The sequence below is a fragment of the Podospora pseudocomata genome, chromosome 5 (assembly GCF_035222375.1).
Source record: "Podospora pseudocomata strain CBS 415.72m chromosome 5, whole genome shotgun sequence".
NCBI classification, from domain to species: Eukaryota; Fungi; Ascomycota; class Sordariomycetes; order Sordariales; family Podosporaceae; genus Podospora; species Podospora pseudocomata.
Window position 1 is genome coordinate 268,418 of NC_085889.1, and position 12,037 is coordinate 280,454.

Genomic DNA, 12,037 nt, shown 5'->3' on the forward strand with positions numbered 1-12,037 from the left:
TAATAGTGACGTCTTCCATAACCTGGTATCTACTTAACTCCTTAGAGCAGTGAAACCACCGCGCATCCTCACCTCCCAACGTTTTCCCGTTCCCGAAAATCACAAATCCTTCACCAACACCTTGAACCACAAGTCCTCCACCAGCGCCCTATTCTCCCCATCCATCTTGGCCAGCTCCTCATGCGGGAATTCCCTCCTCTCCTCCGTCACCGCGTACCCTCTCCTCACGTACCAATCAATCAGTTCCTTCCTTGTCCAGATAACCGTCATCTCCATCTTCTCCGCCCCGTGGCTCCTCGCATACTGCTCTGCGTTGGCCAGCACCTGCCTCCCTATCCCCCCGGCCTGAAGAGTGGGGTCGACGGCGAACATGCCGAAATACCCGATTTTCCGAGACGGCTTGAGAAGCACCTCGCAGCAGCCCACGAGGGCGTTTCCGAGGGTTGGGGAGAAGGCCATGATGACTGCGCTGTGGGGGGTGTTGATCTTTTCGACGATGCCGGCGACGTTGATGCGCGTGCCGACTAGGAGGTCGGCCTCGGTTGTCCAGCCTTTGCGACTTGTCTCGCCGCGGTAGGCGGATTGGACGAGAGGCTGGAGGAGGGGCGCATCTTCTGGGGTGGCGAGGCGGAAGGTGAGGGCTGCTTGGGACATTTTGGAAACAACGGAAGAGTTTGGTGGTGGGGGTGGCGTTTCTGGAGGACGGATTTGTGGAGGGAGTTGAGATGGGTTGCGGAAGGAGAGGAAGTGCTGGAAGAACTCTTGAACAGTTTAATTTGCGTGCTGATGTCTTTGAAGGGCGTAGTTGTCAATGTCAATTTTGTTTTGTCATATGAGCGAGGTAGTTGTTGCCAGTTGGTTGAAAAGTGAATGGATGAGTCAGGGTGGGAATCTTCCGAGGCTCCGCCGACCGACTTGACCGACATTGGAATAGAGGCATCTGGTCAAAACAAGAATCGCCTGATGAAGTACCACACAATGTCTTGCTGCTACCCAGACCGCTTGGCTGATCTGTTTATGTTTACACTGTCCAACAGAGTACCGAGGTCAAAAAAAACATTGGAAAAGGGGTTCAGGGGTAAGCAAGGGTTAGGGTCTATGTGGGCTTTTCCGGTATCGGAGGTTGTCGGTGGCAACCAGGTCTTGTCAGTCAAATATCACGATGAGCAAAAGCAGATCCTGCGCTTTGATAGACTCAGTTAGAAACGGCAAAATCAAAAGGTGAAAAAGTAAATAATGATGCAATGAAATCGGTTGCGGCACATTGGGGAGTTTGACGGCCTCCACTCAAGTCTGCCCCTCTTCCTCGGACTTATAAGGCGGATCTTCCTGGTACAGGTGGTACTTGTACCGACTGCCCTCATGATCATCTCTTAACCCATTTTGGCCCTTCCCATAAATCTTCTCCCTAGCCGTCACCGGTTCCTCACTCGGATCAGGCAGCTCAGGATAGACCCCCCTCCTCCTCAGCTCGGGAATTAACAAGTCCACCACCTCTTCAAATGTTCCCGGTGTGGTCACATACCCAATGTTAAACCCGTCCACATCAGCCTCCTTGACCCACCGTTCCAGCTCATCCGCAACCGTCTGCGGGCTTCCCACGCTGACCGGACCAAGCCCGCCGATTGCCGCGTGTTCAGCCACCAACCTCGGCGTCCATCTAGGGTGTTCCGTGCTGGCCGTGGTGAAGTTGTCGAGAATGCTCGTGACCTTGTGTGCCTCAACACTATCCTCCTTGCTTATCTCCTTGTCAAGCGGTAGCTTTGACAGGTCGATTCCTGTCCAGCCACTCACCAGCACCAGACCTCCAATGGTGGAAGCATACTTCTTGAGTTCTTTCAACTTCTCTTGGGCGAGCTCATCTGTATCGGCAACAATGGGCGTGAAGGTGGCGAATACCTTGATGGATCTCGGATCACGGCCCTTCTGGGCGGCCAAGGCGCGGATGGCGTCGATCTTTGGCCTCAAGACTGAGGGTGAGTGACCAGAGACAAAGATGGCTTCCGCGTGGGTGGCAGCAAAGTCGGAGCCTGCCGAGGAGGTGCCCGCTTGGAAGAGGAAGGGAGTGCGTTGAGGAGAGGGGTCAACGATATGCTTCGCGTCGAGAGAGAAATATTTGCCTTTGTGGTTGATGGTGCGCACTTGGGCCGGGTCTACGTAGCTGTCGTTGGCTGGGTCTGGGGAGAGGGCGGTGGGGGACCACGAAGATTCCCATAGCCTGTGGACAGTGTTAATTTGGGCAAATTATCACGAACCTAAGACAAGACGTACTTGTAAAGAACGCGGAGATATTCATCTGCTTGACGGTAGCGTTCGTCGTGTTCAATAGGATTGTCGAGGCCAATGGCCTTAAAGGCTGACTTCTTCCAAGACGTCACTATATTCCAACCGATACGACCCTGTGTGAAGTGATCCAGAGTCGAAAAGCGTTTGGCTAGAAGATAAGGTGGCTCAAAACTGGTCGAGGCTGTGATGGCAAACGACAAATTCTTGGTCACTGCTGCCATGGCTGAGATGGGCTGGAAATCCTGTCAATGGATGGTTCACAATCCCATGAACAAAAAAAAGAAATGGGAAAGACTGACAATTGTTGGGTCGGTTATTGGCCATTGTGCCGCTCGCCTGATGCAATTGTCAACGCTCCCTTCGTATGTGTCGTAGCCACCATATGTGTCGGCGAGGAACAGAGCGTTGACCCCTCCCCTCTCAAGAAGTTTGGCGAGTTCAATCCAGTAATCAAGCCTGCGCTTGGTTGCCGACTTGTCAACTGGATTCTGTTTCAGTTATCAGTACAGTGGTTCAAATCGCACAGTACATGCATAACAGGGGTTTATCGTCGCACCTTCCATTGTCCTGGAGACAGGTGCCCGACAGTGCTCATATCGAAAGCATTGATGAGGATGTGTTTCTTGCCGTTCCCAAGCTCATAATGAGCCCCGTTGGGAACTGGTGGTTGTTGGTTTGTGTTCGACATTCTAACTTGTGATTTGTGGAAAGGAAGAGTGGAATGTGAAGAAGAGTAGTCGCAGCTTGAACAAACATGAGAGTCGGAGAGTCAAGTGTTTATATATATAGGCATCTAACGAGTCCAGAATGTCTTGTACCAAACCAGGGCCATTTGCATGAGGTACAAGTCTTGCTGGTTCGCAGCAGGGAGGGGTTTATCTCTGAATTCATGTTGTAATTCACCGGCCGATGGTGTCATGCATTGTCCCGGCAAACTGCAGCCACATTCCTGCCAATGATGAACCATCAGAATGGCGTCGTATTACGGATTGAAGACAAATTCTTAGCCTCATGCACACCGCGGTAGACCGGTCATCTCATCTTCAGCAATTACAAGGCCAGCAGAACCGAACAATCACCATATCAGCCCAACTCCAGCATGAGACGTTTCAGTGGTGTTCTATTGTGGCAGACTGCAAAAAACCCAAAACGATATGTTATGTGTGGAATAGCTTCAAAATAGATTGGTATGCAAGACCATCTAATAAAGAAAAAAAGAAATCAAAAAGAAATCAAAAAGATGTGCCCCCACGCGGGATTGAACCGCGGACCTCATCATGTCACAGAATGTTTACGAGTGATGCGCTCTACCACTGAGCTATACGGGCCTCTAGAACTCAGTTGATGACAGGTTCGAATTTTCGGTCCATGAAAGGCTCACCACAAACTTCCCACTGCCAATGGCTATTCACAATCCCTTGTCGTCGCTCTTCAAGCTCGGTGTTTCCGCTGACGACGCCCGCTCCTCCACGAACTCCACTTTGGAGGTGCCAAACTCGCGCACAACCAACCAAGCCGGGAAGATGGCGATGGCCCACAGTCCAAAATTAATGTAAACACCCCCAACCTCAGCAAAGACCACGAGCGAAGTGAGGCCGTAGCTGACAGCCTGCCACGCCGACTCGGTTCCCCGCAGAAGCGCGGCATAGCGGACCACCTCCGACTCATCTTTGGCCAAGTTGTGGATGATGAAGTACAGAAACATGTAGTTCAGCTGGAAGCCAACGGTCAAAAACACGAAAACACCGAAGCCCTCACCGAAGTTCCCGTCAACCCAGTCGAACGTTGGTCTGGTGACGCGATAGCGGGTGACAAGAACCGTCGCCCACGTCCACCAAGCGCCCTGCAGAACCACAATGACCCAGAAGCTGGTGCGAGCACGGGTCGTGAGAGCAATTCTTGTGCGATCAATCCAGGCCTATCATGATACGGCTGCTGTTAGCCTGATTAACAAATTGAAGGTGGAACGAAGATGGAACTTACACCGAGTATCCACCCCGAAACAACAGCAATGATGCCAGACAAGAACGATCCCAAAGCACGAGATCGGACAGAGAACCACACTGTTTCCTGTTAGTTCTTTTTCCTCGCTGTCGACTGTCAAGACCAAACTTACTAGCAAGATAGGTGAAGTAGACTGCCTCTGCAAAGACAGCCTGTCCGATGAACAACACCATCAAGAGAAACTTGTTGCCCACGAACAGCCTCGCCGTCTCCTTGAGCTCAAAGAGAGGACCGCGCGTGATGGCCAGCCCCACCTTCTTGCCATCTGTTCTCTCGACCTTGTCCGGTGCATTGAGCAAAAATCCGAAGAGGGGACCAGTGCACTGCACTGCAATGAACACCAGGAAGACTGTGTATGACACTTTGCCAGCCTCGCTGTTCTTGGCATTGAGACCAAGGTTGATCGCACCGCCCAGAATCTGACCAGCCAGTCGATATGTCAGCCAGTAGCCGATAGCTTTGCCCCTGTTCCAAGGCTCTGGATAAGCAATGGCAATAGCAGCCTCGGCCATCCAAAACACACCGGCCGAGATACCGCAGAGCGCAGCACCCAACAAGACGAGCCATTGGGTCCCGAAGCGGTTATTGGTGTAAAGGCCCGCTGCATATGGCGCGTAACCGATCCTGCTCGAAGTCAGTCGTCAGAGTCCAACCGACAAAATCTCCTCCTTGCTATTCCCCAGGGCAACGCACGTTCCGAAAATAAGAGCACCCTTGATCCCGACGTAGTGCACCAAAGTACTGGAGAAGTAGCACGATACCACCATGAGACAGAAAGTCAGAGCATTGGCTGCATTGATGAGCTGTGGTGAGGCAGCGCCGCCGGCCCCAAGCGAGTTCATGGCGCCCCAAATTCCCGGTGCCGCCAGATTGCACAAACCCAGAACGGTCATGTTCCAAAAGGTGGAACGGTACCATTTGACCGGATGCAATTCAGATTTGGGAGGCTCGACTTCACCCTCATTGTGACGCGAAACAGTGTTGTCGTGGAAGGCCATTGTGCCTTGACTGTCTGGAAACAGACTTGCTGGAAGGCTCGGGGAGCAAAAACAGGAAATGGTAAGAGGTGATAACAAAGGATTCTTTCTGATATGGAAGTTTGGATGACACCTGGGCAGTTTTATATATTTGCGCAACAGTTGCACGCACCTCGGCACTCACATATCCAGTTCTTCAGGAAAGCAATTAGCAGGTGCTGTTCAGTCTCACTGAGGTAATCAGACCTCAGCGGTGAAAGGCAGGAGCTATAGTCCCAGGAAGGAAGCCTTGGATCTTGAGCTGGACCGGTCTCGGCTTGTCTTGCGAACAATGATCAATAAGCACGCAATGCTCCCGAGACGGCAAGGCAACCTCAACCCCCACACCCGGAAGCCTGGTAACTTGGCGATAGCGCCACCCGCGCCGTTGTGTCGTCTTGAACCGTTGTTCACACCCGGTCGTTATATCCGGTGAGCATGAGGACTCGGGCCCGGATTTACCTTCCACTTCTGGTTTTGACGTGTACCAGGCTTGCGGTAGGATTGGGCATGGTAAAGCCTGTGATGGTGACACAAGCAAGGTAATCCAGGCTAAAATGACGATATAATACCAGATCCGCGGAACCGAATACGTTGAACATTGACGACCGAACACACCACGGCTACCTGGTTAGGTACCTTGGGTAGGTACCGAATTCTCCTGGGTGCGTACTATCGTCGGGAGCTCACAGAACAATCCACCCCACCCGAAAGAGGCCTTCTTTGACAGTAAATAATTGAACATTCATAGGTTTCAAGTTTCTCGACAATCATGCAATTCATACTACGAATAATCTAGGGTAGATCCCACCAACTCTCATGCAGGTCCTTCAGATTCACCTCCCCCGGCAATCGCAAATACGAGGTCATGTCCGAGTTCTCATCTGCCTCCTTGCTTGTCCAGCCATTCCCAAAATACCATGCAAACCGATTGCCCTCAGGCCCGAGATACGTGTACTCCCAGTCCTCCCATCTGGGCTCTCTTCTCACAGCCGTGACATGGCCTGCGCTTCCTGGCCAGATGCCGTGGATTCTACCGCCTGGACGCCCGCCATTGTACCAACTGCTACAATTATCACTAAGAACAGTCGAGGTAAAAAAGGCATCAGAGTACTCGACGAACTCATCAGCTGCTCTCCTGGATGGCTGGATGCTCTTGATCCCCTCTCTTGCTACCTTCCTCAGGATCTTGGCGAAACACACCAGTTGGACCTCGACGGAATGCGGGACAGTACCCGACGGACCTGTTCCGTGGGGACCATGGACGAACAGCAAGTTGGGGAAGCCCGGGGTGGCGAGACCAAGATAGGTGTACGGGAAGCCATAGCCAGTCTTTGACTCTGGATCCCAGAGCTCCCTCAACTCTGTCCCATCCTGTCCCTTGATGGGGAATGGTGTCACCATGTCCACGTTCGCACCCGTCGCGCAAAAGACAGCATCGACCTTCCTTTCTCTGCCATCCACTGTGACGATTCCATCTTCTGTGAACCTCGCGATCCGCGAAGTGATGTACTCGACATTATCTTCCGAGATGGCCTCCAGGTATCCCGGCCCTGGTGTCAGGCGTCTGCAGTTTGGTGAAAAGTCTGGAACGATATGCTCCAACAACTCTGGCTTCTTCTTCAACCTCTGCTTCATGATCTCGATGAACCTTTCCCGAAGATCAATATTCGTCTCCGACCCCCTGAAGAAGGCGGAGAACCTCCTCCAGTACTTGTCTTCCAGCTCTTTTCTGAACCTAAGGTACGCCGTCGGATCCCTCGCAAACAACTCCTTCTGCTCCTCAGAATAAGGCTGAGGACCAGCAGTCCGTTCATCACCCGCCCAGCTGCCTGCAATCCAAGTCTTGTTTCTCGCATAATGATCCAACTGCTTCACCCTCTTTTGCAGATTGGCCACCAGCTGAATCCCAGAAGCACCATTCCCAATCACCGCCACAGTCTTGCCGTCAACATCAAACTCCCCATCCCAATGTGATGCATGTCTCAGGTGGCCCTTGTACGACTCGATCCCTTCGTAGTCTGGCAGCTTCCAGGCGTTGAACCGCCCAATGGCGTTCAATACAAAGTTGAACTCCTCGACCTTTGGTCCTTCCTCCTCTTTGTGTTGGGTGCTGACTTTCCAGACTGACTTGCCCGCATCCCACTCGAGTGACTGGACTCTGGTGCCGAATCGTGCGAGCCGGTAGACATCGTGCTTCTTGGCGACGGATTGCCAGTAGTCTCTGATTTCGCCGCCGGGGGCGAACTGGTCGGACCAGTCGGTTTTGGGCTCGAAGGTCGATTGGTAGACGTGGGAGGGGATGTCGCAACGGACGCCGGGGTAGGTGTTTTCGAGCCAGGTGCCGCCCTGTTGGTCAGGTCACGAGTTAGCACTTATATGGGAGGAAGGCATTTACAAGAACACCTCATCTTGGGACTTACAAAGTCGTCGTTCTTCTCAAAGATCGTCAGTTGGATGTTGGGGACTTTGGCAGGAAGCAGGATGCCAGCTGTGATTCCCGCTAGACCACCGCCGATGACAGCTACTTTGAGGGCACGGGGCTGGTCAATGAAGCGGTCGACGAGGGTGATTCGGGACTTGGGATATGTAGGGATCCGCTGGGGAATCGTTGTGGTGGAAGGGGGCAGCCCTGGTGAGGTTGCTGGAGTATAGTGGTCTGAATGGGAGTCTGAGTTGGTGTCGCGATCTGACGAGGACAGCTCGGGAACCTCCAGGGCGGAGATTGACAAGTTGGACAGTTTCTCCGTAGCGTTGATGGCCGCTACGGGGTCTGGGAGGGTTGTTATGGTGGCCATGATGTTTGGGTGTCTAATTCAACGAAGTCAACAGAATCGAAATCGCACCACAAAGAAGCACTCGATGCGCTACAGCCTCTCTAATACCTGTTACCAAACCCTCGCGGACAGGTGCACACCCTCCATCACATCTCCAGGCCCTCTATGCCACCATCATGCAGTCACAAATGTCGTGATCTGATTCCCCGGCCCCCGCCTTCGCTCTCTTCACGCCAGCTTCCAGATAACCCTCTCCCGGAAGCCGACCGGCAACATGAACAATAACACCATCCGCGGGGTCAATGCCATCATGCCTCTGTACCAGCTTCCTGCCCTGTTCGTTATCCCCCACGCCGCTCGTTGATCCACAGCACCGAAGATCCCGCCTCCTTATTCCCGGACTCCATCACCACATGTGGGTGTCGAAGTCAGGTACCAATTGGAAGGATGACAATAATTCTTGGGAGTGCAGTGACACCAACGACAACTTCAATTGCGCCATGTTGTGTCACTTTAGCATGCTTTTAGAGGTTCCACTCAGGTGTTTACTATGCAAAAAGGGGGTCGGTTGGTAGATCGAACTGATAACGGGGTACGGGGTTTGGTGCCGATTAGCGTTGGATCAGGATGGTGTGATTGACGCGCGGTTGAGCTTAGAGGACTAGCACAGGCGGGTCTTGGCTTTATGGGGAGTTCATCGGGGGCAGCGAGGATGAAAGTTTTGTTGTGCATTCACATTCTGCTGTGTCAGTGAGCTTTTCAGTAGTATGAAGTCCAGTTCCAGTCTCGATGTAAACATGGGGCAAAAAATAAAGAGTGTTGGGGGCCATTCAGGGGTAATCATCATGGGTAAAACCCTAACCCTTCCCAGCCATGGGATACTCGAGCACCACTGCTTTTGCATCCTTCCACGTTGAGGTATTTGGCTGTGGTAAAATCCCATTGTAATGGGAATTTTCAAGCTTCATTCATCACATATTGCCGGAACAATCTGTGCAAACAGTCGCTAACCTCTCCACAAGCCAAACATCCCGCCTTTCGGTGGTAGAGGGGCCAATCTCCAAACCACCCCATCCCGAGCAACAGTTTTGTTCAATGGTTTAATGGTCGTGAGTCTCGAGCAGATTCGTGATCCTGCAAAAGGCTGTCGCCACAGAGCCGTAGTCCCTGCACCATCCAATAGTGACAGCCGACTTGGGCTTGCAGCTGGTAAACCCCAGTTTCCTGGGACCCTTTACGTTGCCGAAACATTGTGCTACATGATCAGAGACAAGTTGATCCCCGACTTAAAAGTGACGTCGTCCGCATAACCACGCATCTCTTCACCTGTCAAAGCTGCAAGAAGCCGTTTCCTGTCAAGTCCGTTATTGCCAACGGTGACCCATTCCATTGGGGCTTGACGTCGATCCTTTCTATCCAGCCCCGGCAGTCAACATGACAACCAAAACCTCATCACCAGAGAAGCGAAAATGGTACCAGATACAATGGTTCCAACCGCAAGACACGCCTCGCGAGAGGAAACTTATCAACAAGCTCGATCTCCTGATTGTGCCCTACGCCTTTTTGGCATATTGGGTCAAGTACATGGACCAATCCAACCTCAGTATGCCTTCTATCACTGCCTCAAGCCCGAGCTATACTAACACCTACTAACACGACACAGACAACGCCTACGTCGCCGGCCTGAAAGAAGACCTCGGCTTCCAAGGCAACGAGCTGGTCCAGCTCCAGACAATGTACATCATCGGCGCCGTCCTCGGTCAAATCCCATTCATGTTCCTCTTCACCTACGTCCCCATGCACTGGGTCATTCCATTCCTCGACGTCGCCTGGGGCATCTTCACTCTGCTGCAGTACAGAGTGACGGGTTTTGCCGAGCTGGCCGCCTACCGGTTCCTCGTCGGGTGGTTCGAGGCGGCCTTCTTCCCGGCCATGCACTACATCTTTGGGGCTTGGTACCGGAGTGATGAGATCGCTCGGAGAGGTGGTGTTTTCTACCTTGGACTGACGCTGGGAACGCTCACCGCGGGGCTGATCCAGGCTGGCGCGAGCCAACGTCTTGAGGGAGTCAAGGGGTTGGCGGGGTGGAGGTGGATGTACATTATTTGTGCGCTCATCACCATTCCGATTGGCATCATTGGGTATTTTGTTCTCCCCGGGACACCAGACAGGCCGAACGGATTACTGTTGTCGGAGGAAGATGTCGCTGTTGCCAAGGAGCGTCTGCAGAGAGATGGCCACGTCACCGAGGGAAAGTTCTCGTGGAAGGGACTGGCCAAGATTGCAAAGACGTGGCACTTTTGGGGTTTGATCTTGTTTGACGTACTCTTCTGGAATGGAAGCATAAACACTTCGACCGGTGGCTATCTTCTCTGGATCAAGAGTCTGGGGAGGTTCTCCAAGGCGAGGGTGAACGAGCTTGGCACCATCTCGCCGGCGCTGGGTATATTTTACACGGTGGCGATCTGCTTCGCTTCGGATTTGGTGTTGGGACCGGCGTGGGCTATCACGGTGGCTCATGTCTGGAATATCATTGGTCTGATCATTCAGGTTATCTGGGAGGTGCCTGAGGGTGCGTTGTGGTTTTCCTTCATGACGACTTACAGCGCTGTGGCTATGAGTTCGGTATTGTACGGATGGGTCAACAGTCAGCTCAAGGCAGCCCCAGCGGAAAGAGCATTCACGTTGGTTCTTATCAACACTGTTGCTCAGAGCACTACGGCCTGGACGCCTCTTTTGGTCTTCAAGACGGTTGAGGGGCCGAGATTTACCAAGGGTTACTCTTTCGTTTTGGCCAACGCCGTTTGTTTGATTGGCATGGCGCATGTGTTGAGGATATATCTTGCTAAAAAGGAGTAAGTTTTCGAGAGATAACCTCATGAACCGACGCTAACACTCTGCCACAGCGCCAAGAGAGCAGACGCCGAATCTGGTTCAACGACGGGGACATCACTGGCCGAGGGCAACAAGGCGGCTGAGAAGATTTGAGACGCAATATTCGATTTGTTATTTATCTCCAACTCATCTCCCACAGTTCCTGGTCGAGCAAACAGTATTCTCGTGAATATACCGAATCTCACCCGACTCCACCCTGATCAAGTTGTTCGTCTGCGTGCCCGGATGTCTCGGGATAGCAGCGTCGAGAAAAGGGAACAGATGGAAGATATCCACCGCGCCCAATTCCTCGTCAATTGTGTACCGCTGATTGCTGACGTTGAACGGGGGCGGGAAGTTGAGGAGGCAGTTGCTGGTGATGTAGAAACCTCCCTCAAGACGGGCGCAGTTCTTGGCAAAAACAGGCTTGACGGTATGGTTGCCCCATGCATCGATGTACGCATCTCCCGCTGCTTTGAGAGCCTCCCGAGATTCACGCTTTTCCACTGGGACAGGGGCCCAGCTTTCCTGTCGATTGTAGATCAGGGACCCAGTCGCGTTGAACAGCCAGTCGCCTGTGTCACACACGATTGAGTCGATGTGTGTAACCTTGCTGTCGGTAAAAGCAAGCCTTGTGCCAATGACGTAGGGGTGTTCTGTGGTGGCGACGATTTCGGTGTATGAGGCGCATTGGGTGGTGTCGTAGATGCTGAGGTTGAAGTCGATCTTGATGCCTTGCGACAGGACCCCTGTGGAGATGTTCACAAGAGCGTCGTTCTCGTAGTAGTCGACATCGCTCGATAGTGTCGAGAAGGTCGGCTCTCCAGCAGTGAGTGCATCCAGGTATTCTGCCGTTGCAGCCTTCAGGAAGTCTCGGGTGCAGGGAGTTTGGCCCAGAACTGGCAAAGCCAGGGCGATGCTGGTAAAGAGGAGAGAAGGCAACATGATGGCGGTCGAGACGCTAGAAGCGGTTACTGTCTCTTGGTGAAGCTCAGCATGTTGAAGAATCACTTCCCCATACTTGAATTTGTACATGGCAGGAGGTTGTTCTTTGGGGTCAAATGAGGGGGTGACCATCTC

At 52.7% G+C, this 12,037-nt stretch overlaps 6 protein-coding genes and 1 non-coding gene across 7 annotated transcripts; 2 read left to right on the forward strand and 5 right to left on the reverse strand.

Annotated features, from left to right (window-relative positions):
- Positions 1–99: 99 nt before the first annotated feature.
- QC762_502340 (uncharacterized protein) lies at positions 100–654 on the reverse strand (the record flags this gene model as incomplete). The annotated part of the gene is made up of 1 exon (XM_062890659.1): positions 100–654. The coding sequence occupies one exon, from the start codon at positions 652–654 to the stop codon at positions 100–102; it is 555 nt and encodes a 184-aa protein (XP_062741506.1).
- A 633-nt stretch (positions 655–1,287) lies between these two features.
- QC762_502330 (uncharacterized protein) lies at positions 1,288–3,128 on the reverse strand (the record flags this gene model as incomplete). Its single annotated transcript, XM_062890658.1, has 4 exons — positions 2,843–3,128; positions 2,586–2,774; positions 2,272–2,519; positions 1,288–2,218 (listed from the first exon to the last, which is right to left on the reverse strand). The coding sequence occupies exons 1-4, from the start codon at positions 2,972–2,974 to the stop codon at positions 1,288–1,290; spliced, it is 1,500 nt and encodes a 499-aa protein (XP_062741507.1). The 5' UTR covers positions 2,975–3,128.
- Positions 3,129–3,529: 401 nt separating this feature from the next.
- Positions 3,530–3,614, forward strand: QC762_0074110. Its single transcript has one exon. It is a non-coding gene; the product is annotated as a tRNA-Thr (tRNA).
- Positions 3,615–3,688: 74 nt separating this feature from the next.
- Positions 3,689–5,538, reverse strand: QC762_502320 (uncharacterized protein). The gene is made up of 4 exons (XM_062890657.1): positions 4,984–5,538; positions 4,403–4,914; positions 4,270–4,349; positions 3,689–4,204 (listed from the first exon to the last, which is right to left on the reverse strand). Exons 1-4 carry the CDS (start codon positions 5,286–5,288, stop codon positions 3,695–3,697), a joined length of 1,407 nt encoding a protein of 468 aa, XP_062741508.1. The 5' UTR covers positions 5,289–5,538; the 3' UTR covers positions 3,689–3,694.
- Positions 5,539–6,093: 555 nt separating this feature from the next.
- Positions 6,094–8,812, reverse strand: QC762_502310 (uncharacterized protein). Its single transcript, XM_062890656.1, has 2 exons — positions 7,730–8,812; positions 6,094–7,655 (listed from the first exon to the last, which is right to left on the reverse strand). The coding sequence occupies exons 1-2, from the start codon at positions 8,102–8,104 to the stop codon at positions 6,102–6,104; spliced, it is 1,929 nt and encodes a 642-aa protein (XP_062741509.1). The 5' UTR covers positions 8,105–8,812; the 3' UTR covers positions 6,094–6,101.
- A 705-nt stretch (positions 8,813–9,517) lies between these two features.
- On the forward strand, positions 9,518–10,942 carry SEO1 (MFS transporter (Seo1); the record flags this gene model as incomplete). The annotated part of the gene is made up of 2 exons (XM_062890655.1): positions 9,518–9,686; positions 9,747–10,942. The coding sequence occupies 2 exons, from the start codon at positions 9,518–9,520 to the stop codon at positions 10,940–10,942; spliced, it is 1,365 nt and encodes a 454-aa protein (XP_062741510.1).
- Positions 10,943–11,075: 133 nt separating this feature from the next.
- Positions 11,076–12,034, reverse strand: QC762_502290 (uncharacterized protein; the record flags this gene model as incomplete). Its single annotated transcript, XM_062890654.1, has 1 exon — positions 11,076–12,034. The coding sequence occupies one exon, from the start codon at positions 12,032–12,034 to the stop codon at positions 11,105–11,107; it is 930 nt and encodes a 309-aa protein (XP_062741511.1). The 3' UTR covers positions 11,076–11,104.
- Positions 12,035–12,037: the final 3 nt, after the last annotated feature.

Excerpts from the sequence above, each read along its gene's own strand:
- QC762_502320 (XM_062890657.1), bottom strand. The coding sequence starts at position 5,288 with ATGGCCTTCCACGACAACACTGTTTCGCGTCACAATGAGGGTGAAGTC. Across the intron at positions 4,915-4,983 it reads GGTGCTCTTATTTTCGGAAC|GATCGGTTACGCGCCATATG; the intron begins GTGCGTTGCCCT and ends GACTTCGAGCAG. Across the intron at positions 4,350-4,402 it reads CTACTTCACCTATCTTGCTA|TGTGGTTCTCTGTCCGATCT; the intron begins GTAAGTTTGGTC and ends AACAGGAAACAG.
- QC762_502310 (XM_062890656.1), bottom strand. The coding sequence starts at position 8,104 with ATGGCCACCATAACAACCCTCCCAGACCCCGTAGCGGCCATCAACGCT. Across the intron at positions 7,656-7,729 it reads TTGAGAAGAACGACGACTTT|GGCGGCACCTGGCTCGAAAA; the intron begins GTAAGTCCCAAG and ends CCTGACCAACAG.